General features: G+C 58.9%; 1 protein-coding gene across 1 annotated transcript in view; it reads left to right on the forward strand.

The window, feature by feature from the left end:
- The window catches only part of TNS1 (tensin 1), a 240,959-nt gene that overhangs the window by 216,140 nt on the left and 1,662 nt on the right, over window positions 1-23,157 (forward strand). Inside the window, exons 23-32 of the mRNA XM_026647377.1 lie at window positions 3,048-3,231; window positions 6,963-7,684; window positions 9,354-9,440; window positions 14,035-14,166; window positions 15,092-15,184; window positions 16,957-17,034; window positions 17,800-17,871; window positions 19,389-19,557; window positions 21,266-21,334; window positions 22,509-22,541. Coding sequence (XP_026503162.1) covers window positions 3,048-3,231; window positions 6,963-7,684; window positions 9,354-9,440; window positions 14,035-14,166; window positions 15,092-15,184; window positions 16,957-17,034; window positions 17,800-17,871; window positions 19,389-19,557; window positions 21,266-21,334; window positions 22,509-22,541 — 1,639 coding nt within the window. The remainder of the gene's footprint in view (window positions 1-3,047; window positions 3,232-6,962; window positions 7,685-9,353; window positions 9,441-14,034; window positions 14,167-15,091; window positions 15,185-16,956; window positions 17,035-17,799; window positions 17,872-19,388; window positions 19,558-21,265; window positions 21,335-22,508; window positions 22,542-23,157) is intronic.

Raw genomic sequence — 23,157 nt, forward strand, 5'->3', positions numbered from 1 at the left:
AAAAAAAAAAAAGCCGCGATCGCAATTGCAATCGGCAGCACTCTGGCGGCAGCTCCACCGCACCGCTTTCTTCTCCGAGAGGGACCCGCCGCCGAATTGCCGCCGAACAGCCCGACGTGCCGCCCCTTCCCCTTGGCCGCCGCAAGCACCTGCTTGCTGGGCTGGTGCCTGGAGCCGGCCCTGGGGAGAAGGGTCCAGGGGAGGAGGGGATCTCTGCTGCAGTGGCCACAGAATGAAAAGGCCGGAGAAGCCCTGCTCTTAGACATGAGGCTTTGCGAGACAAGGAGGCAAGGCCGGCTGGTGGGTGAATCTCAGGTCTTTGCGGGCAATGCCACTCACGTCACATGGGTCCCTGGTATAACACCCTCCCCCCACCTCGTTTCCTTCAGGAAGAGTCCAAAATTCACACTGGGTGCTGGCCGGGAGAAGCGGGAAGGCAGGTCGGTGACAGCACAGCTGTGCCACGCCTGGCTTGGCACCAGCCCCCGGTGACGCCAGGCCCTGATGTGGTGTGGATGGCATTAGCAGGAGCCCCCCGTGGGCCATGTGGAGACGGGGCTAGCACTGCCGAGGGTGGGCGGGAGGCGGGGGTGGGTATATTTTCCCGAGCCCCCTGGACTCACTCATGCATTCAGACCAGGCCACTGTGCAGCCCTGCCGCCCGGGCGAAGGCAGGGTCAGGGCAAGGTCCCCCGTGTAGGCGGAAAGTAGGACAGCCATGGCGGCGGGGCCCAGTGGAGCACGAGAACGGGGCGTCTCCGTTAGGAAAGGCGGGAACAATCCCAGTGCTCATTTGCCTGCTCCCTCGGAGGAGGGCTGCGGAGAAGAGGGGAAGGGAGGCTGGCAAGAACGGGGTGTCTGTACCCGGGGGGACTGGGGCCAACGGGGGAGCCAGGCAGGGGGGAGAGGAGGAATGGGGTGAGTGTGGAAGGGGGTAGGAGACGGAAGCCTTGTGGGGCTGAAGGGGGAGGGACCAGAGCTCTGGGAACAGTCTCTGCGAAGCCACCTCCGGGGGCAAAGGGGGACAGGTCTCCAAAGCCTGGAAACTGCGCTGCTGTCTGAGCAGAGTGACCGCGTCCGGAGCCCCCACGGCGCAGGGGGGTCGAGGCGACGGTTCTGCTGCCGTCCGGGGAGCGAGCGCCAGGCCTCGCTTCCCGCCAGGCGCGGGGCGGTTAGTCAGCTCGCTCCGAACGCGCCTGGCAGCTGGTGTAGGGGAGCGCTGCTCCACTGAGGTCAGCGTCACGCTGCTTTACGCCCGCTGGGGAGCTGACGTCGCGGACGTCGCCGATAGCCTGGGCGGGCGCGGTGCCCTTGACGGCAGCTCACCCGGCTCGCGGCGGGGGTGACCTGGGCCAGTGGCTGCTCAGCGAGTTCGTGGCTCACAGGCTCCAAAGAGAGGGGCCGGGCGAGGGTTGTCACCCTGCACTGGCCGGTCGGAAAGCCGGTTAGTTCTGTCGGGCTCCATCCCCTCCGGCGTCGAGGGGACTGGCTCTGCCATCCTTCCTGCCACGCAGCGATGGGGTGGGAAGGATGGGAGGCTGGAGCAAGGTTTCTCCCCTCAGCATTGGGAGTTATCTTTGTTTGAGAGGATGGAGGTGGGCCGCTGCAGATGGTTGCCCTGCAGTCGTACCGCGGGTTGCAGGGAAATGCGTGTTGCCGAACGGCCCGGACCTGGGCTCGTGGTTCAACACAATAGCGAGTTTCGGTTCTCGAGACGATCGTTGCTGCTTCCTGGGGTTCAGAGAAGCCACCTCACTTCGCCCCCGGCGTGCACCAGTGCACCCCAAGGAACTGCCCTTCCTTCCCCTTGCCAGTGCTCTCGGGACACCCCGAACCCAGCCGCTTCCAGAAATGGAACGAGGCCATCCCGAGGCACCAGCCCTGGGGGCGTGACAGGCCGAGCTAACCCTCGGCAATGCAGCGGGCAGAGATGGGCCTTTAACTGCCTGCTCAGATGGTGGTTCCTGTTTCTCTTACGAGCCGCAGGTGAGAAAAGCAGAGAACCTGGTGGTTGGAGATGGGAGAGTCCATCTCGCTGCGGGCCCAAGAGGGGAAGTTCGGGATAACCCCGTGAAGGTTCATGCAAGGGTTAGAGCCGGCTCGCTCCTCTGTTGGTGAACATACTTGGAGATAAATGCCTCGAGGTTGGGGGACTAGGGCACGTCTAAACTGGAGCTGGGTGTGTCTCGTTACACCGCCAGCTCCAGTCTAGACGTACGCTCCGTAAGAAGTTCGGTTTGTCTGGATCTGAATTAAGGCGCGCCCTGTCCGAGAAGCCGCCTTTGCACCTTAAAAAGACACCAGGTTTTGCCCGCCATGGGCACCTCGTGTGACTGGTTTCTCCAGCCTGTGCTGGGCGTGCAGCAGAAACCGACGCAGTCGCAGTCTCATTTTAGAGGGAGGTGGGCCAGGGGTTACGTCCGGCCAGGCATGCGGTGACACTGCTTAGCCAGCGGCACGTCTGGCGGGTGTGGTTTTTAAAGGATGCCGAGGACTGGCTACTCGTGGGCACGGCGGTGCCTACAGTGTGTAACAGGCACGAAGCTGTGCGTTGCACAAGACTCGTGTAGGGGGGAATGACGGGGGAAGACGATTCAGAGGGGGCCGGGGGCCGCTTCACAGTCCTGAGGCTGATCTGACATTGCAGTGCTGTGACCCGGCCTACGGGACATCCACGGCCTCTCGCGGGGCTCCATTCTGAGCTCCCGCAATGCCCGTTGGCTTCGTCGGGATTGCCCGTGCTCAGCGGCAGCCCGGACCAGCTTTGCAATGCATAGGCTGGCCCCCTGCTGCATCTGTTTTGGCAACACCCTAGCTGGGGGGGTGGGGGGGCGGATTTAATTCATTGCTTGGGGAGGGGGATGATGGGGATGCAGTGGCTTTCCCAGATCAGCTGTCGGGGCCACCATGGGGTTATCGATTTGTGGTTGACGTTCGGGCCCTGGCTGTGATCGGCCCCGATCCTGGGCTGCAGCCAAAGGGCAAGTGCATGCCAACCTCCCCGGCTCAGTCGCCAGCTTCACCCTTCCTTTCCTTTCGCCCCCCAGGGTCCAGGAGCTATGTGGAGTCGGTGGCCCGCAAGGCAGCGACGGGGGGCGGGGGGGCGCCCCAGAGCCCCCCAACTCCGCAGGCTTACAGTACTGAGACGCCGATGAGGAACGGGGCCTTCATGAACTCCTTCGCCCCCCCCAGCCCCATCTCCACCAGCAGCCCCATTCACAGCATGGACGGGTAAGGAGAGCCGGGCACTGGCGACCAGCAGTGACCAGGCACTGTAGCGCTGGGTTTAACTCCAGGAGTGCTTTGCCCTGCAGCCCTTCCTCGCCTGAACACGCCCATCGATGACTTGGGTCCCACGAATAAGGGCCGTGCGGCGGTCAGTTTGCAGCTGTGCATTCTCATGCTTCAGGGTGTCAACTGTCACCACAGGGGTCAGGAAGGGTTACTGCCCCGCCCCACCCTCAGCTACAGCATGGCAGCTGTGAGACAGGTGCATTATGGGCTTTTCCTCCTTCCTGTGGAGCATCATTGGCCGCTGCAGGATAGATGGCCCAACAGCCAGGTCTGGTGCAGCGGCTGCCATGTGCCAGCGACGGGGATAAGCCACACGCTTATCTCCAGCTTGGAGTCTCGGACCCTCTGGTGGCATCGCTGCATTTGGCTGCCGAGGGACCAATTGTGTCACCCTGAGCTCATGCTAGAGCAGCAGGGCAGAAAACACAAGGGGAGAAACCTGGGGCTGAACGGGGCAATTTTCAAAGCCTTCAAGTGTCCATTAAACCTGGGTTTTTCAAAGGGATTTAAAGGAATTAGGTTGGGATTTCCAAAGGACCCGATGGAATTCAATGGGATCACGGCACCTATGTGTGTGCGAGAGAGCAAGGGTTGGTTTGTAGGACAGTCGGGGGGAGTGTGTGTAGGTGGTTGTGCCTGGGGGGACATGGGTGTGTGTGTGTATAGGTGGTTGTGTCTGGGGGAACATGGGTGTGTGTGTGTAGGAGGGTGTGTCGGGGGGACATGGGTGTGTGTGTATGTGGTTGTGTCTAGGGGGACATGGGTGTGCGTGTGTGTAGGTGGTTGTGTCTGGGGGGGACATATGTGTGTGTGTGTAGGTAGTTGTGTCTAGGGGGACATGGGTGTTTGTGTGGGGGAGAGGTTGAGTCGGGGGGACATGGATGTGTGTGTGTAGGTGGTTGTGTCTGGTGGGGACATGGGTGCGTGTGTGTAGGTAGTTGTGTCTAGGGGGACATGGATGTGGGTGGTGGTGGTTGTGGTGTGTGTGTGTGTGTACGGTTTTTCCGTGTGTATTAGAGAGGGCCTGTGGTTGTGCGGGTGTGAGGGGGGTTGTGTGTGTGAATGAGGATGTGAGTAGTCGAAGAGAGGGTGGGTGTGTACGAGACAGTGTGGGAAGGGTGTGCGTGTAGCTGGTTGTGTGTAGGGGGAACATGGGTGTATGTGTGGTTGCGTGTGCGCTTGGGAAGTGTGGGCTATGTGCACATGAGAGGTGTGCATATGCACACATGTAGGGTTATATGTGCATGTGTGTACATGCATGTAGGGTTGTGTGTGTAAGTGCGCATGTAGGATTGTATGTGTGTGAGGGTGTGTGCACACATGTAGGATTGTGTGTGCATGTGTGTATGTGCACGCAGGTAGGGTTGTGTGTGAGTGAGGTGTTCGCCCGCCATGCACAAAGCCCCTTTCCGACTTACCCCACAGCCTCCCTCCGAAGCCAGTGAGATCTGGGGGTGCCCAGCGCCAGGCCATTGTGCAGGATCCGGTCCCAAGCGACTGACCGACTCCTGCACACCCAGTGTTTCCCCTTAGCGCCTGCTGGGCTCATTGTGAACCATGGGGGGGGCCGGCCGCCCCCAGGGCCGCTCCGTGTGGTTTTGACTAAGGACACGCTCAGGCGCGCGGCCGCAATGGTGGGTCGGTCCCTGCTCAGGCCCGGGTGACCAATCAGTCGGGCATCAGGGGAACCCAGGAGACAAAAACCCAAGGCCCTGACCACCAGTGGGCGCTGAAGCCGCCATGGCATTTTCCTCTGAATGCTCCAAGGTTCTGCAGATTCCGCCTCTAATTCAGGAGTGGGAAAACTACGGCCCGCGAGCCGCATCCGGCCCATCAGCCATTTTAATCCAGCCCTCGAGCTCCTGCTGGGGAGTGGGGTCTGGGGCTTGCCCTGCTCCGCATGGCTCCCGGAAGCAGCAGTGTGTCCCCTCTCCGGCTCTTATGCGTAGGGGCAGCCAGAGGGCTCCATGTGCTGCTCCCGCCCCAAGCACCGCCCCCGCAGCTCCTATTGGCTGGGAACCGTGGCCAATGGGAGCTGCAGGGGCGGCGCCTGCAGATGGGGCAGCGTGCCGAGCCGCCTGGCCGCACCTTCTTGTAGGAGCTGGCTGGAAGGGGGACATGCTGCTGCTTCCAGGAGCTTCTTGAGGTAAGCGCAGCCCGGAGCCTGCACCCCTGAGCTCCCCCGCCGCGCCCCAACCCCTGACCCCTGACCCCAGCCCAGAGCCCCCTCCCGCCCTCCATACTCCTCATCCCCAGCCCCACCCCAGAGCCCGCACCTCCAGCCAGAGTCCTCACCCCCTCCCGCACCCCAACCCCAATTTCGTGAGCATTCATGGCCCTCCATATAATTTCCATACCCTGATGTGGCCCTCGGGCCAAAACATTTGCCGACCCCGATCTAATTCCTTCTGCCGTTCAGTCATCCCTCCTGAGCTGCGTGGTATTATGAATTTCTTCGGAAGGTGTCACCATCACCAGGGTGCCTGGGCATCAGTCCCATCACGTATGGCTCAGAGGGACGAGCAACCCGCTCTGCTCTCTCTTCCCTCCACAGGCCGAGCTGTTTGCCTACCATAGACAGAGTCAGAGACCAGGGGTACGTAGGCATCGGCCTCCCTGCTGGAAGCATCCTGCCCTTGTAGGAGAAGGTTCCGTAGACGGTTATGTACTGCTGCTGCCGGGTTCCTCCCCAGAGGTGCAGGATGGCTGCATTTCAGTGTAGGCGTCGATCGTTTGTTTCAGCGTGATCCAGTAGACAGGGCACTGGGAATGGAAGTCAGGGGAACTGGGTCGCTGCTTCACCTGGCCAGGTCACTTGGCCGCTCCGTGCCTGTTTCCCTATCTGTGCTATCTCTAGAAGGAAACATACTCTCCTTTGAAAGGACCTTGAGAGCTCGGGCCCAGATCCTCAAAGCTATTCAGACATCTAACGCCCGCTGGCATCAGTGGCAGTTCGGGACCTGAATCCTCGGGGACTTGTACGATCATGATGTATTTGTCTAACACTCTGCAGGATCCTTCGGGTTGTAAAGTTTTTCCTGTTGTCTCGAGATGGCACAGTGCTGCTGGGTTGGGCAGGGGCAGACCCATGTTTCCAGGCTAGATAGAGAGGAACAAAGGTTCAAAGCTTCCCGCCTAAGCTGCCGAGGCGGTAAATGGCTGCTTTGTTCCTACCTGCGTTTCCAGCCGGCCGGTGGGTATTCCAGACGGCAGGTCTGGGTTGGGCACGCCCCGACAGCAGTTTGCAGCCAGACGCTAAGCTGGGATGCTGGAAAATGGGGCCTTGGCACAAGCATCTGGGGCCCGAAGGAGCCAATTCCACAGCACAGGGAGGGTGATCTTGTGGCTCGGACAGCGAAGTGGGGGCTTGGGAGGTCTGGGTTTGATCCCTGGCTCTGCCACAGATTTTCTAGGTGGCCTTGGGCAAGTCACTCACACCCAGATCCTCAACGGTATCGAGGCACCTAACTCCCACTGAAATCAATGGGCCTTTAAGGATCTGGGTCTTGCTCTCCCAGTGCCTCAGGTGGGCTGTGGTGACTCACCTACATGAGGTGCCCTGAGGCTACGGTGAGGTGCCCCAGAGGGAGGCCAGTTACTGACTCAGGCAGTCATGAGCCTGGCGGGGAGCGCAGCGAGCTGAGCTCTTCTCTTCTTGCCTTTCCCAGGGTGTCGATCCGCAGCTACCCGTCCGAGAGCAGCGGCCACAGCACCGCCACGCCCCCGCGGCCCTCGGCCGAGTCCAGCTTCCAGGCGCCGTCGGCACACAGCAGCTACCAAAACGCGTCGCCGGCGTCCTTCAGCCAGGGGGGCTACGCCAGCCCCGAGTACCCCGATGGCCGAGCCGGCGCGAGGCCGCAGCCCCAGGTCAGCGTGGTGGGTGTTCACGTCCTGCCGGGGAGCCCCCACACCCTTCAAAGGACGGTGGCCACCAACACGCCGCCAAGCCCCGGCTTCGGGCGAAGAGCACTCAATTCCGGCGCGGCAGCCGCTCCCGGGAGCCCCGGCCTGGGCAGGCACATCATGTACGGCTATTCCACCCCGGAGGAGCAGCGTCCCACGCTGTCCCGGCAGAGCAGCGCCTCGGGGTACCAGCCCCCCTCCACCCCGTCGTTCCCCGTCTCCCCGGCCTACTATCCCGGCCTGAGCAGCCCGCAGTCCTCCTCCCCGGACTCTGCCACCTACCGGCAGGGCAGCCCCACGCCGCAGCCGGTGCTGCCCGAGAAGAGGAGGATGTCGGCCGGGGAGCGGTCCAACAGCCTGCCTAACTACGCCACGGTGAATGGCAAGATGTCCTCGCCCGTCTCCAGCGGCATGTCCAGCCCCAGCAGCGGGAGCAGCGTGGCGTACCCACACACCCTGCCTGACTTCTCCAAACTCTCGCTGCCAGGTAGGGGCTCGCCCTAGAGCATGGGGCAGACGCCTGGGGGTTGGGACTCTGGAGAGTGTCTGATGTACTTCGGATCCCGTCCAGCCCCTCGGCACACTGCTCCCTCCTCGCGCTCTTAAGATTACGTGCTGCGATCCACAGAACGGGCACGCTCCACTCTTATCCCCGGGCATCTGTACAGCACCGTCCGCCTACAGGGGCTAGATTATTTCCTGCTCGCTGCACTCCTTCACCAGGAACGCGTGGATAGCTATTACCCTGGTCCCAGCGCTCTTGTCCTGCCTATCACTGCTCTGCGATTCTCTCCTCTTCGGTACAACCTCCTGCATGCATGTGCCCTGCAGTTCACAGAGCTGCTGGGAATGGGAGGGGTTGCGTATCTGCTTTGATTTACTTCCAATGTCAGGATATATATATATAGGAGTCACCGGTGGTGCCCAGGTCCACCCCCCTCTTTTCCTTCTTCTAAAATTAGCTGTCGGAATCAAACCAGGAAAATACAGAGCTAGCATCAAAGGAAAAACCACCGTGCAGTTTATGTCACAAACACAACAGCTTGCAGACAGTGAGGTCAAAGCGACTCGGGCTGATAGAGTCCTTTGCCTGGCCGCCTGCGGTGCAGAGCTGAACCCAGCACTCTCCGGATAAGCATTCTGTAAAGGGCACCGTCTGCTTCATCGTAGTCTGTCGGAAACGTACCGACCCGCGCTTGTTACAGGCGACCCCTCCGCTGGTGGTGCCCAGTACAGATCCCCTGAAATCCGTGCGGCTAAGAGCTGCTCCTGGGTTTTGATATGAGCAGCACGTAGTGTCCTAGGCCAGAAGCCATCCGGTCTCGGCGCACCTGACAGGTTAGTCCAGGGGTGGCCAACCTGGGGCTCCGGAGCCGCATGCGGCTCCTCAGAAGTTAATATGTGGCTCCTTGTCTAGGCACCGACTCTGGGGCTGGAGCTACAGGCGCCAACTTTCCAATGGGCCGGGGGGTGCTCACTGCTCAACCCCTGGCTCCGCCACAGGCTCTGCCCCCCTCCGCCCCTTCCCACGCCCTCCCCTGAGCCTGCCGTGCCCTCGCTCCTCCCTCTCCCCCCCCCAGAGCCTCCTGCACACCACGAAACAGCTGATTGTGGTGGGCGGGAGGCATGAGGAGGGAGAGGGAGCCACTGATCGGCGGGGCTGCTGGCAGGCGGGAGGCACTGGTGGAGTGAGTGGGGGAGCTGATGAGGGGGCTGCTGATGTATTACTGTGGCTCTTTGGCAATGTAGATTGGTAAATTCTGGCTCCTTCTCAGGCTCAGGTTGGCCACCCCTGGGTTAGTCTGTTACCATGTATGTCCCTGATCCTTGAAACTCTTGGGCACATGCTTAATTCTCAGCATATGAGTATCCCCATCAATGTTGAAGCCTGTGCATAAGTGTTTGCCGGCTCGGGGCCCTTGTGAGCTCTAGATGGAATTAGAGGTGGGGTCAGGATATTTACAAGGGTTAAAGGAAGATTAAGATATTTATACTTTCAAAGTGATGCGGCTAAACGAGACCAGTAAGAGCATCTGTTCCTGTCCTGTTCTCTGGGAGGGCTACACCTTGAGATCCCTCTGGATTGTGAATCTGGAGCGGCTCTAAACATGTCTCAAATGCTTCCCTTGATTGTTCCTCTCCTTCCCCCCTCTCAGACAGCAGCCCCGAGACCCGGGCCAACGTGAAGTTTGTCCAGGACACCTCCAAGTATTGGTACAAGCCGGAGATTTCCAGGGAGCAGGGTGAGTAGCCAGCCCCGGTGACAAAGCAGCAGCCGGGGGGGGGGGGGGGGGGGGGGGGGGGACGGGAATTGGGAATCAGTGTGCAGGCGTGTGCTGGCTCTGAGACCCGCGTGGGTTATCCCAGTCCTGGATCATTTTGCCCACATCCCGGCATTATGGCAGGATTACTTCTCGATCTCTTCCTCTCCTCCCCGCCAGCAGCCAATCACCGACCCTCTTGGCGGTGCTGGAGCTGTGTCACTGATCCAGTGCAGTGTTCCCGACTCGTCTCAGCCCTCTGCAAGTGGGCATTGTTAACTCACTTGGGGGCATTCTCCCCACATTGCAACACCCCCTGACTGGCATGCCAGAGGGACGCCTGCCCTGGTACCGAGAGCTTGTCCCTGCAGAGGGATAGCGACTGGCCAGGGCTTGTCTCTGTTCCCGCTGGCAATGTTGCCAGTATTTGCATTTGGCTAGGACTCTCCGCTTCCCTGCAGCAGAGAAATGACCTCACGGTCTGTGACCAGCCCCGTTCCCAAGTGAACCTCTGCGGCAGGCTCAGGGAAGAGGAGACAATGGGGCTGTCTGAGGAAGCGGCTCCTTGGGAAAAGGTTGTGGGTAGGTGGCAGGTAATGGCAGAGAGGAAGGATGGTTTGGCCCCTAGTCTAGGCCCCAGGAAACCCAGGTTCAGTTCCTTGCTGTGCCACAGACACTCTCTGTGACCTTGGGCAAGTCATCAAATCCCAGAACTGTAGGGTGGAAGGGTCCTCGAGAGGTCATCAAGTCCAGCCCCTGGCACCAAGGAGACCCAGACCATCCCTGACAGGGGTTTGTCCAACCTGGTCTTAAAAACCTCCGGTGACAGGGATCCCACAACCTCCCTGGGAAGCCGATTCTGAACCACCCCTCACCATGAAAAAGTTTTTCCTAGTAACTAACCTAACTGTCCCTTGCTGCAGATTAAGCCCGTTACCGCTTGTCTCATTTTCAAAAGGGATTTAGGCACATATCCTATTGCCCATCAATCTGATATAGGCTTGTAAGTGCCTAAATCCCTTTTCAAAATGAGGTGTAGGTTCCTAAGTCAGTTAGGCATTGCACCGCTGAGCAGAGTGCTGCCTACATACCTTTACAAACCTGGGCCTTGTGAGTGCGCCTCAGTCCCCATCTGTACCTCGGCACGGCCCCACCTCACAGGGGGTTGTGAGGATAGATACGGTAAAGACTGTCAGGTGCTCCGATACTCTGGTGAGGGGGCCAGCTAAGCACCTGACATACACAGGACAAGATGATGAGGAGGCCGGCAGGAGGGACCTTGGATAGGGTGAAGCTACAAAGTTTGTCTCTGGATGCAAATTTCAGCTCTTGGTGTGTTGGAAGCTGCAATCATAGGTGCCAACTTTTCCTGGCGCCGGTGGGTGCTCGACGCCCCCCTCGCCCCCGGCCCCGCCACCACCCCTGCCACACCCCCTCCTGCCCCTGCCCCGCCCCCATTCCAACCCTTTCCCCGACGTCCCCGCCCCAACTCCGCCCCCTCCCTGCCCCTATCGGACTCCTTCCCCAAATCCCCGCCCAGGCCCCGCCTCTTCCCCAAGCGCGCTGTGTTCCCCCTCCTTCCCCCTCCCTCCCAGCGCTTGCCGCCGCGAAACAGCTGTTTCGCGGCGGCAAGCGCTGGGAGCTAGGGGGAGAAGCGGGGATGCCGCATGCTCAGGGGAGGAGGTGGAGGTGAGCTGGGGCGCGGCGGGCGGGGAGCTTGGCTGCACCCACCAATTTTTCCCCGTGGGTGCTCCAGCCCCGGAGTCGGCGCCTATGGCTGCAATGCGCCCCGGGCTCGCAGTCTGCCTGGAGGAAGAGTGAGGCCGGGGGCTCTCAAGCTTTCCAGACGACTGTCACCCTTTCAGGAAGCTGATTTGTCTGGCGTACCCCAAGTTACACCGCACTTCAAAACAACTTGCTGACAAAATCTGACCTAAAAATACAACCGTGTCACCACGCACTAGTACTGACAAATGGCTTCCTTTCTCATTTTTACCAGATCATTATCAAAGAAATGAACTGGGAAATAAACATTGTACTGACATTTCAGTGTATGGTGTATACAGCAGTAGCAACAAGTTGTCGTCTGTATGAAATTTTAATTTGCCCTGACTTCACTGGTGCTTTTTCTTTAGCCTGTTGTACAATGAGGCCAATTTCTAGAGGAGTTGATCTACCCCCCGAAGACCTCCGCGTACCCTCAGGCGTACATGTACCCCTGGTTGAGAATCACTGGGTTAGGCTGCCGGCTGGGATAAAAAGCCCCTGTCTGTGTGTCAGTGCATTTGCTCGATCCCTGCCGATCCCCCGTGGGAGAGCTCAGCGGCTCCTTACGCTGGGGCAGGACCCCTGTGACATGGCAGAGATCTTGGAGTGTTAATTACTCCTGCTGAGCTGTGTTGTGGCAGTGCGCAGACACCCCCGTCCAGGATCCAGGCCCCCCGGGTGCTAGGCTCTGACCAGGTGTATGGTGAACAGCAGTCCCTGTCCCAAAGACAATCTGAGTATGCGACGAGAGGCCCCGGGGACATACAGCCCAGGGACTGGGCTGGCACAAGGCGCAGATTGGTGCATTTTAAGGCCAAAGCAGGCCATTGGGATCCTCTCGTCTGCAGCCACAACACACCAGCTACCTGGCCACCGACAGGTTCATTTTCCCTAAGGCCGGTTCCATTGACATGTGGGAGCCCAAACACCTCAGCCCCACAACCTGGCCCCGAACCACCTTTATTGCCTCATTCTGTCTGTTGTTCCTTCCTCGCCCCCCTTGGCTGATGACGCAAAGGACAATATCCCCATTGAGAAAAACGGGAGGTGATCTCGGAGAGGGGGCTGGGAGTCAGGGCACCTGGGTTCTATCCCTGACTCGCTACGTGTCACCCCGGACTGGTGACGTTGTTTCCCAGTTCCCCTTCTCTGCAGACTGGAAAATGATACTACTGCTAACCTCACTGGGAGGTGAAATTAATTAGCAGCTAATTAACATTTGTAAGGCACTCGCAGAGCCTGGGCTGGTGGCAGTACTTAATGCGCTCAAACGGTACCAGATCTCACAGCCCATTGGCCCCAGGAGGTTGGTAGGTGATTCTTATGATCTCCTTGTTACAAGGAGAAACTGAGGCACAAGGAGAAACTGATGCCACATGATCAGATCTTGGGGGATGGTAACGCTAGGAGCCCATCTCTGTAACAGGCACGTGCAGGGCTGACATTCAGACTGCCTGCACGCAGTGAGAGCTGGCAAGAACGCTGGAGTGCTGCCACCGCTGCCCATCCTGCCTGTGGCCTTGTCCCCCTCACCCATTGCTTGGATCCAGCTGTTGTCTCTTGTCTTATGCTTGGCTTGGAAGCAGGAGCCGAATTTTTGTTCTGTTTGTACCGCACCAAGCGCACTGGGGTCCTGGCCAGGACGCAGGCACCTAGGTGCTACAGTAAATATCAATAATAAATAAGAATAACACCTCTGCAGGTGCCAAGATACTACGGTGATGGTCGCCACTTACTACAGAGAGGGATGGGGGGAGGGGGATGCTTAATGTTTGGCAGCCGTGTCTGAGAAATCAAGTGACGTGTCCAAAGGAGAGGACGGATTTGAGCCCAGCAGCGCCTGGCTCCCAAGTCGGTGCCTCGCCCATTGTAGAGACAAGGTGGGGGAGGTGATCTCTTTTATTGGGTCGACTTCTGTTGGAGAGAGAGACCAGCTTTCAAGCCAGGCAGGGAAAGGTACTCCGAGTGTCACAGCTAAAGGCAAGGTGGGACAGATAGTTCAGCATAAGTAGTCAGCACATATTGTAAGGAACCGTTCAAGGTAGAGTGGCCCGTTAACACCCCTGCAGTCATAGGACATAAAAGGGGGGGGATAGTGGATTTCGTATGGTTGTAATAAACCCCAAATCCAGCATCTCTGTTCAGTCCATGGTTTTTAGTGGCTAGCAGAGTTATGAATTGAAGATCGCAGGCTTGTCTTTTAAAAGCATTGTGCTGGTTTCCTTCGAGGACGGAGAGGTCAGACCTAGAGCGATCGCTTTGTGGAAAGTGTTTGCCCGCAGATGATAGGGTGTGTTGGTCTTTTATCATTTTCCTGTGCGAGTTCATTCGAGAGCGCGGTCATTGTCTGGTTCCACCCACATCGTTGTTATTGGATGGGGTGCAGCACATGTGCTAGGCACGTGTAGGACCCATGGATCTTGAAAGGCGTTGATCAGTTTTATGGCTGCGGGTTTTGTATCTGCTGTTCTGGTGCCGTTGGAGTTGGTGTGTCCTGGTCTGTGGGGAGCTTGGTTCTGACAATGAGCGTGGAGAAGTTGGAGGGTTGTTGGAAGCTCAGAAGTGAGGGTTCAGGAAAGATTTCTTTCAGGATGGGGTCCCCCTTGAGTCTGGGTTGTGGTTGGTCCACTAAAAGATATGACCTCCCCCATCTTGTCTCTCTCATGTCCTGAGATCAGCCCGGCTCCAGCGACACTGCGTAACTCACCCAGTGTAGCATTCTGCCTTTCCCGGGCCGCTGCTCCGTGCTCGGAGGCGCCATAGCCGTCTCGCTGCATGTCCTGACTCCTGCACTCCTCTCCCTTCCCAGCCATCACACTACTGAAGGACAGGGAGCCCGGAGCCTTCATCATTCGAGACAGCCACTCCTTCCGGGGAGCCTACGGGCTGGCCATGAAAGTAGCCTCTCCGCCTCCCACCATCCTGCAGCAGAACAAGAAAGGTATTGTCGCCCGCCCCCGCGCGCCAGCCCCAGGGAGCACACGGCACTTCCCCTCCATTGTGCCGCTGGCTGAGCACGGGGCAGCTCGGGGCAGCGGAGCGCAGCTGGGTATGTGCTGAGGCAGCAGGAACCCGCCTGGCTTGCAGGGCGTTTAACTCTCGGCCGGCCTGAGCCGAAGCCCGTGGAAGCCTAGATCCAGGCCGAGGGTTGCCGGCAGAGCGTCTCTGTGCCCTCGTTGGCAAAGAGCCCATGGGCATGGTCCCTTTTCTCTCGGCTGCTGCCCTCTCTGACCTGGGGTAGGGTGACTAGATAGAAAGTATGAAAAATCGGGACGGGGTGGGCGGTAATAGGCACCTACATAAGAAAAAGCCCCGAATATCAGGACTGTCTCTATAAAATGGGGACATCCGGTCACCCTACACTGGGGGTTAAGTGTCTGGTCCCAAGCGCCCCTGGGCTGCAGCCTAGAATAGTATTCTATGGACCGGCCTCCCCTCCCACCTACCCCAGTGCCAACTGGAGTGACCCCCGGGAAGTCAGTGGAGTTAGCCCAGACGTACGCCACTGGGGCCTGGAGCGCAGAACCTGCCTCTTTCATGCAGCCTGTGGGGGGGATTTGAAAGGAGGCCCCCGGCTGGCTGCTGACTCTCTCCGGCCGAGCTGCACCAGCTGGGAGTCCTTCGCTGCTCTGCTCCCTCTGGAACCAGCCTGCTCGCCCCCAGGGACAGCAAACCACAGCACCCCTCGGGGCTCTCGCTCCCCAGAGCCTGGGGCCCGGATCACCCAGCGGGCACTGAGGGGTGGGGCGGGCAGGAGGGATGTTCACCCAAAGGGGCCAAGGTGCTCCAGAGCCCGCTGTCCTGGGGGGCACAAGGGGGTTGGCTTCAGGAGGGGCCTGGAGTGACGTCCTCCTCCCTCCCCCCAGGAGATATAACCAATGAGCTGGTGAGGCACTTCCTGATCGAGACCAGCCCGCGGGGGGTGAAGCTAAAAGGATGCCCCAACGAGCCCAACTTCGGTAAGTGGCAACGAACCTCTCCTCCCCTGTTCAGCCCTAGGACCGTTCGGTGCCCTGTGGCAGCGACGCCCCCTTGTGGGGAGTAAGCGGCATTGATAGGAATCGTCACAGGCATGACTGGATTTGGGGTCTCCTGTGGGCATTTGGAACAGAGGCCAAAAAGCATCTCCCAGACATTGACACACGTGCACTCACACACCCACCCCCTGCAAACACAGACACAAGCCAACCAGGAGTTTGGCAACCAGACATCCAGGAACGACAGTAAAGCTGTGTCCTCTCTTAGGGTGGCCAGTTTTGGTTGGACAAATCTCTGGAGGTTTCATCACATGACGTAATCTTTAATTCAAGGTTAAGCTTTAAATCCTGGAGGGTTGGCAGCCTCGCGATACAAACGCTGCTGATCATTAAATCTGAAAGCACGGTCATAAATCTAGCTCCTCTGTGAGTTCTGATGCTCTTTACATTTTTTTGCACTCAGTTCAGGCACCAAAAGTAGTCTAGTCAGTGTCACTTTCTGCTTATGATCAGTTTCACTAGGGGGGGTCTGGTTCCCTAGCTCCAAGTTGTTGTGTTAATGGGGCAGATCTTCAACTGGTGTGAGCTGGCAGAGCGCCATCGACTTCAGCTCCGCCACTGACTCCTTGTTTCACCCTGGCCGCGTCACTTAATATTTCCCCATCTGCAAGAAGGGCTGATAACAAGGCCTCACCTCACAGCTGTGTAGGGAGGATGCATTAGCCACTCTCTGGGCTTGGAATGTGAGACACGCTAGCCCCGGTGTGTGAGGGGAGAGAACCTGGAGCCTGTGCAAAGCCAGAGACAGTCACAATCCCTGTGCTCTGGGGAACACAGGAAATTCTCCGTCTCGCTGGGGTGGAAAGAGGGCAGGGAAAGGCCACCCCGCCTCCCCCACTCCATGGAACTCCGCCCCCTGCTCAGAGCTGGGGTTGAATGCCAACATCTCCTGGCTGTTTACAAGGCCCGTGTATTGGCCTCGCTCGGCTGGTTTCCCTGGTCCCCTTTGCACAGGAGAGAGGTTAGGGATGGTTGCTGATGGTTAGGGAAAGGTGGCTGGCTCCATGGGCTCTGGAGATGGGATTGCTGTGCGCTGCCAGTGCAGGTGTTTGTATGACCCCTCTCCGGACCCGAGGAGAGCCACAGTCACTGATAGCCTCCAGCTGCCGCTTGGACTCAGGACAGGGCTGGAGAGAGACTGATCCCTCTGTAAACTAGCGCCTGACGTTCAGGGTTCAATGACCCTAACCCGGAAAGCCGATGTCCCTCATCCGTGCTGACTGGAGTGTCGGCTGGGCAGGCAGCAAGGGGAGCTCCACATGCAGCCGGTCGTCTAGAATTAACTCACGCCGGGTGTTAAAATCGCCCATGGAAACGTCACAGCTGGGTTCAAGGCGACGAGGGAGCTGGGGCTGGGTTTACCCTCCCCTGACCTCGCCCTGGGTGGGGCTCCAACCGGAAGGCAGGAGAACAAGGAACAACAGTGAACTCCAGGACATGGGGAGGTGGGAGACACTGGAAAGGACAGAGCTGGTCTGCTTCCCTGAGTATCCCCCTTACTCAAGCAGTGCCAGTGAAGTCACCGGGGCTACTCAGGACTAAGGGGATCCTGGGCCAAAGCGAGCAGGTGGAGAAGCTAGTGGATGGCTTGTTAGCTGATGGGGAAGGAACGTGCCCGGTCTATTGCAGGCTGTGCCAATGCCCCAGCCTCAGCGCTCGCACTGACCGTGTTCCCTGTCGGGCTCTCTCCCCAGGATGCCTGTCTGCTCTGGTGTACCAGCACTCCATCATCCCACTGGCCTTGCCCTGCAAGCTGGTCATTCCCGACCGAGGTAGGAGGCATGGGGCATGGGGGATGCACCGGGGCTGGGGCTGGATGGATTTTTGACCCTGCTGAGCACCGAAGGGCGGGACTGGAAAGCTTTATAAGATCCCACCTTGTGTCCCCACAAGATCCCACTGTGTCTTACCCCGGAGATGTTGCGGATTCGGTTCCTTCTTTACTTCTCTGCCAGGACCCAAGCTCAGCAGTCGGTGTCCCCTGGCAGAAGCAATGTGTGTCAAGTAATATGTTCAGGACCTGTCCATCTCATTAGTATTATTTGTGTTACCATGGGGCCTAGGAGGACTGCAGCGCCCAGGCCCTAGGGTAATGGATGGATGGGTAAGACAGAACAAAACCTCCATCTTGGCAGGGGTTAGGCCAGATGACCCTTGTGGCCCCTCCTAACCCCCTCTATGAGTCTGTGACCAGACCCCATTGTTCTTGGAGCTGTACAAACCCAGAATAGAAAGCGCTTACAACCCCTCTTTGGGATCAGGTCCCTCAGCCCCCCGGATCCAAACTCCCCCAGCCCCTGGGAAAGTTCTGATCCGCACCCTAAACACGACGTCATGACTTCGACTGAGAGGGCATCCGATCGAGATTCCCATGGAGACACGCTCCGTGCGTACGGCTCCTCGGCGACATTGTTCCCCCTCTGCAGGTCCCCACCGTAGGAGTGAGTCGCTGGAGCCCCAGCATGTCCCCTGCGGCGCGTATTCCCAGATCGCAGTCGGGGAGGAGTCACGGTCCTTCTGTTTCCCTGTTTTTTTAGATCCCACGGACAAAACGAAAGAGGCGGCCTCAGCCGCCAACTCGGCGACAGACCTGCTCAAGCAGGGAGCTGGTGAGTGGCCGCGATGTGACGGGGAAGGTTGCAGGCGCGGCGTGCGCGCTGGAGGGAGCTCCGTCTGCATCGCCTGCCGCCTTCCTTTTACCCGCCGTGTGACCCTGACGCACTTTGCTCGCCCTCGGGGATGCAGGCTTCAAAAGCAGAGCGGGGGCGCTTAGAGCCCCCGGGGGAGCCCTGGGTTCCAATCAGACAGCCACCAGGCCACGCTGGCCCCTGCGGCTGCACCGATGAGGCCGCTCACAGGCGTTGTTTTCGGTTACGAAAGATTCAGAGATAGGGAGGGCTTGGAAACCTCGGCCTCCTCCCCCATTGGAAGGGCAGCGGGCGCCATGCTGGAATTGCATAGCCGGGGTTTGGCTTCCTCAACGTTACGCTGAACGTAGGCGATGTTCAAATATACTGGGTGGGAGGGTGGTCTGGTGATCGGAGTCACCTGGGAGCCAGGACTCCTGGGTTCTCCTCCTGGCTCAGGGAAGGAACGTGGTCTAACAGAGCATGGAACTGGGAGCCAGGACTCCTGGGTTCCTTTCCTGGCTCAGTGAAGGAACGTGGTCTAATAGTTAAAGCAGGGCACGGGAAGCCAGGACTCCTGGGTTCTGCGCCCAGTTGTGCCACTGCCTGGCTGGGTAGCTTCCCCTCTCTGTGCCTCAGCGCCTGGGGGATAAGGCTGTTTCCCTTCCAGGTGGGGCTGTGAGGCTTCCATGAATGACTGTGAGGGGCGGTTCCAAAAAGCTGCTCCTCATCGTTAGAGACAGGCCCATGCCCCGGCACTGGGATCCAGAGCTTGATTTCGAATCTCCTGCAAAGTCTGGGGCTGCTTGGTCCTGGGGTTTTGTATAAAGGATCCCGTTGCTGACCCGCAAGCCTGACCGGCAGCCACCCCTGCTATTCCTGTTCTGGGCTCCCCGCCGACACACACCCAGCTCTACTGGGGCCCCTTGATCCCAGCTCGCAGCCCTCCCTGCCGTTCCAGTCCTGGGTTCCCCCCAGACAGGGCTCTGCTGATGCCCCAGCCTGGGCTCCCCCCACCCATAGCTCTGCCTCAGTCCTGACCCTCAGCCCATCCTGGGCTCCCCACCACCACCACCCCCAGCTCTGCCATGCCCCTCGCTTTGACCCACAGCCCGCTGCTACCCTAGCCGCAGATTCCCCACGCAGAGAGCTCTGCCGATGCCCCTCCGTCTTGACCCACAGCCCCATGCTTTCTTGTCCAGCCCTGGGCGCTGCCGAGAGCCAGTGTTTTAGGGTTTGGGACATGCTCAACCAGGCACCAAGCCACAAGCCTCACATTCCCTCATGATCTGAGCCGGGGATTGGAAGGGGTGGGGTCTTGAGACAAGAGAGCCGACACTCTGCCCCCTCTCCAGCCCCCCCGCTGGAGCTTAGTTCCCGAGGTGGAGGACAATAGCCAAGCGTGGGCTGGCTCCCGCATGGGTGCCTGGCCTATTGGGGCAGGGGACCTGGTGCCATTTGCACCCTGTCCCCTCACGCCCGCCGTGTTTCCCTTCCAGCCTGTAACGTGCTCTTCATCAACTCGGTGGAGATGGAGTCACTGACGGGCCCACAGGCCATCGCCAAAGCCATCAGCGAGACGCTGGCCCTGGCGCCCACGCCCACCGCCACCATCGTGCACTTCAAAGTCTCTGCGCAGGGAATCACCTTGACGGACAACCAGAGAAAGTAAGAGCCGCAGCTGAACATAAGAACGGCCGTACCGGGTCAGACCAAAGGTCCCTCTAGCCCAGTATCCTGTCTACTGACAGTGGGCAATGCCAGGTGCCCCAGAGGGAGTGGACCAACAGGCAATGATCAAGTGATCTCTCTCCTGCCATCCATCTCCACCCTCTGACAAACAGAGTCTAGGGACACCATTCCTTACCCGTCCTGGCTAATAGCCATTAATGGACTTAACCACCATGAATTTATCCAGTTCTCTTTTAAATAATAAATGGAGATCTACCTATCTCATAGAACTGGAAGGGACCTTGAAAGGTCATTGAGTCCAGCCCCCTGCCTTCACTAGCAGGACCAAGTACTAATTTTTTGCCCCAGCTCCCTAAGTGGCCCCCTCAAGGATTGAACTCACAACCCTGGGTTTAGCAGGCCAATGCTTGAACCACTGAGCTATCCCTCCCTGGGCCCAGCTCCTGTGGGGGCTGTGTCGTGCCGGGACACCCCGGCATTGAGCACACACAGGTCACCGCGGAACGAGCTGAGGTGGAAGTGGGTGAACAGGTAGGGCCACAGCTGGTCACCCCCGCAGGAATTTGCCCTCCGAACCTGGCAGGTTCTGCGGACGTAAATCCGCGGCGACGTTGGTGTCACGCTGGAACAGGCCGTCAGGAGAGGGCCGGACCGGAGACCGGTGAAGAATAGCCGGGATCTTGGAAGGAGCTGAGGACTGGGGGGGAAGCATTGCCTAATGGCTAGGGTGTGAGTCAGGGAGTTGGGAAACTGAGGCTCAATCCCCAGCTCTGTCTGTGATCTTGGGCAAGTCAGTTCCTTCAGCACCTCAGGTACAATGGGGGGTGGGGGCACTGTCCCGCCTCCCACGGGTGTAGGAGGATAAATGCACTGGAGATCATGGTAGCAGGGGGTCAGGTAAGTACCATAGAGTCCTGCAGTGGGGGGTCAGCTGGACTGGAGTTGGGATACAGTGGCTGTGGCTATTTAACCACAACTCTCAGGAGCCTTTTGGAGGCAGACGGGGTTTCTGTGTCTGAACAAACGGAGATAAGACAGAGACAGATCTGACTAGAGACTCAGTTCCATGAAAAACGGGGTCCGATCCAGACTTGATTTCAGTTCCCACCCCAGAGAGTCGCTGGGCTTTGGTTTGGGTTTTTGGATGGTATATTGAAGAGAGAGTTTGGAGCTATGCGTCTTTTAAAAGGCCCGGCCTGTCCTGGCCCTGTCACTGTGGCAGGTGGGGTATTGCCGTGGGAAATGGAGGATTTCTCACCCATGCTTCTGGGAAGGGGGCATGCACTGGGGGAGAGAGTGCTTGGCGTGCAGAGAATGCTGCCTGGGGAACAGGCTCTTGAAAGGATCATCACGTACCTGGATGCTCCCAGGCCGGGCCCACTTTACTCAGGTCTGATCCACCTCTTGCTGTCAGCTAACAGGACAACGAAAGGCTCCCTGTCCCCGTCCGTATTTCAGGTGTGGCAAGGCAAAGTCACCGTGTCACGCGTTCACCCGGCGCCATGGCCTCCGCATCCGCTGGGATTGCCCGGCTGTGTGAGGATGCAACCCCTCATTAACGCCGCCTCGTGGCAGGAGGATGCAAACGTGGCGGGAGAAGAGCCGGCGGGGCGGGGCTCCGTGCGGGATGCAGAGCCTAGAGGCTGATCTGACGCGCTCACCGTGGCCTCTGCTTGTGTTTCAGATTGTTCTTCAGACGACATTATCCCCTCAGCACCGTCACCTACTGCGACCTGGACCCCCAGGAACGAAAGTAAGTGCCGTCGCCGGAGGTCCCTGCGTGGGAATGGGGTTGGAGAAAGAATCCCCCTCCCTTGGGTCTGTGGGCGGGTCAACGTCTTCGCTAACCACACCCGGCTTGCTTCTGAGGAGGAAAAAGGCTTGATCCCATTGAAATCCAAAGGCAGCTGGCAGTCTGCAAGGGAGGGGCCACCAACCCCCGGGAAAATGAGCAGCGGCGGGGCAATCCGTCAGTGCCAGCTGACTATAATGGGTCGTTCCTGCTCCGTGCTGCTGAGAACGGCAACATCCCCCTGCTCTCGGGTCTCTGGCAATATCGCCCGGGGGGAAATCCCTAGCGACACGGTGGATTCTCCATCACTGGGAGTTGTTAAATCAAGACTGGATGTCTCTCTTGCTCTAGCCCAGTTCTGGGCTGGATGCAGGATCCCTTGGGAGGTTTTCTGGCCTTGCTATGCCGGAAGCCAGGCCAGATGAAAGTAATGGGCCCTTCCGGCTTTAAAACCTATGAACATTCCTTCCCAACCGTCAATTGGTGCTCGCGAGCGGGAAACGCTAGAGTTAAGTGTCCAATCCCGTTTCCAGCCTAGGATGCTGTTGAGGGCCCTGCAGGATACAGTCACGGCCAGATACTGCAGCCAGGCAATCCTAGCACGATGCGCCTGACTCAGCCAGCACGTTATCTGCAGAGCATGCTCTTTGTAGCCGCTGGCCTTCACTCCTGGCAAGGGATCCATTTTCAGTGGGGAACTGGGGAGTCAGATGGAGCCTGTTTGGTGTCTCTGCTTAAAAGAGTCAGGTTCTGATCAAAACAGTGCTGCAAAGGAGATCCTTTGGGTGCGGGCGTTTGCCCGTGGGCCTGGGAGGTCTTGTAGGGGGTTCGGTCCATAGAAGCAGGTCTTAGAAACAGGCTCGTATCTAGTTCCAAGACGTCAATGGACTAGAGTGACTTTATGTTCAGGGGAGTTAAGTGCCTAAATACCTCTGAGGATCTGGGCCGCACGGCCTTATTTTGATAGGTTTCCCCAGCCCCCCATGGCCTCATTTAGAGCTTCTGAAAGCCAGGCCCGGGCAGTGACTTTGCAGCCAGTGCTTGGCCTGAGACGGTGATGCTAGCAAATGAGTGTGGTACCATTGTGCTTGGTGAGAAGAGCAGTAATTCCCTGGGGCTGTTTTTCTCCCGGCAGATGGACTAAATCAGACGGCGGAGGTCCCGCAAAGTAAGTGCCACTTATCGAATTCTTTGCTGCCGTTCGCATTCTGACCGTTGGGTTGCGTTCGTGTTTTGAGCTGGCCCTGCGAGCCACCCGCTGAGTGAATGCTCCTGACAGGCAAACCGGACCAGAGCAACCCTGCCAAGCGTAGATGCTTCTCCAAGCCTCTTCCGTCAAAAAAACCAGCCATCCCGACGGGGTGTGTCCATGGGCACACATCACAGTTTGCTCTGCCCTTCAAGTCACATGTCCGGTGCATGCTAGTGGCTCCTGTCTCTGGCCTTGGTGAGCAGAGAAGCAGCAGCTGCCGGAAGGCGTGACAGGCATAGGCGACGACTCCGTGGGTGCTCCGGGGCTGGAGCACTCATGGAGAAAAATTAGTGGGTGCTGAGCACCCACTGGCAGCTCCCCGTGACCCCACCCCGCCCCCCTGCTCCAGCTCACCTCCGCCTCCTCCGCGAGCGTGCCGCTGGGTCCTGCTTCTCCTCCCTCCCTCTCAGCACTTGCGCCGCAAAACAGCTGTTTCGTGGGGCAGGGAGGGAGAGGGGAGTAGGGAGAACACGGCGCGCTGGGGGAAGAGGGGGGCCGGGGCGGGGATTTGGGGAAGGGATCCAATAGGGGC

Source organism: Terrapene carolina, unplaced genomic scaffold (assembly GCF_002925995.2).
Source record: "Terrapene carolina triunguis isolate 2854851 unplaced genomic scaffold, T_m_triunguis-2.0 Scaffold62, whole genome shotgun sequence".
Classification (NCBI taxonomy): domain Eukaryota; kingdom Metazoa; phylum Chordata; order Testudines; family Emydidae; genus Terrapene; species Terrapene triunguis.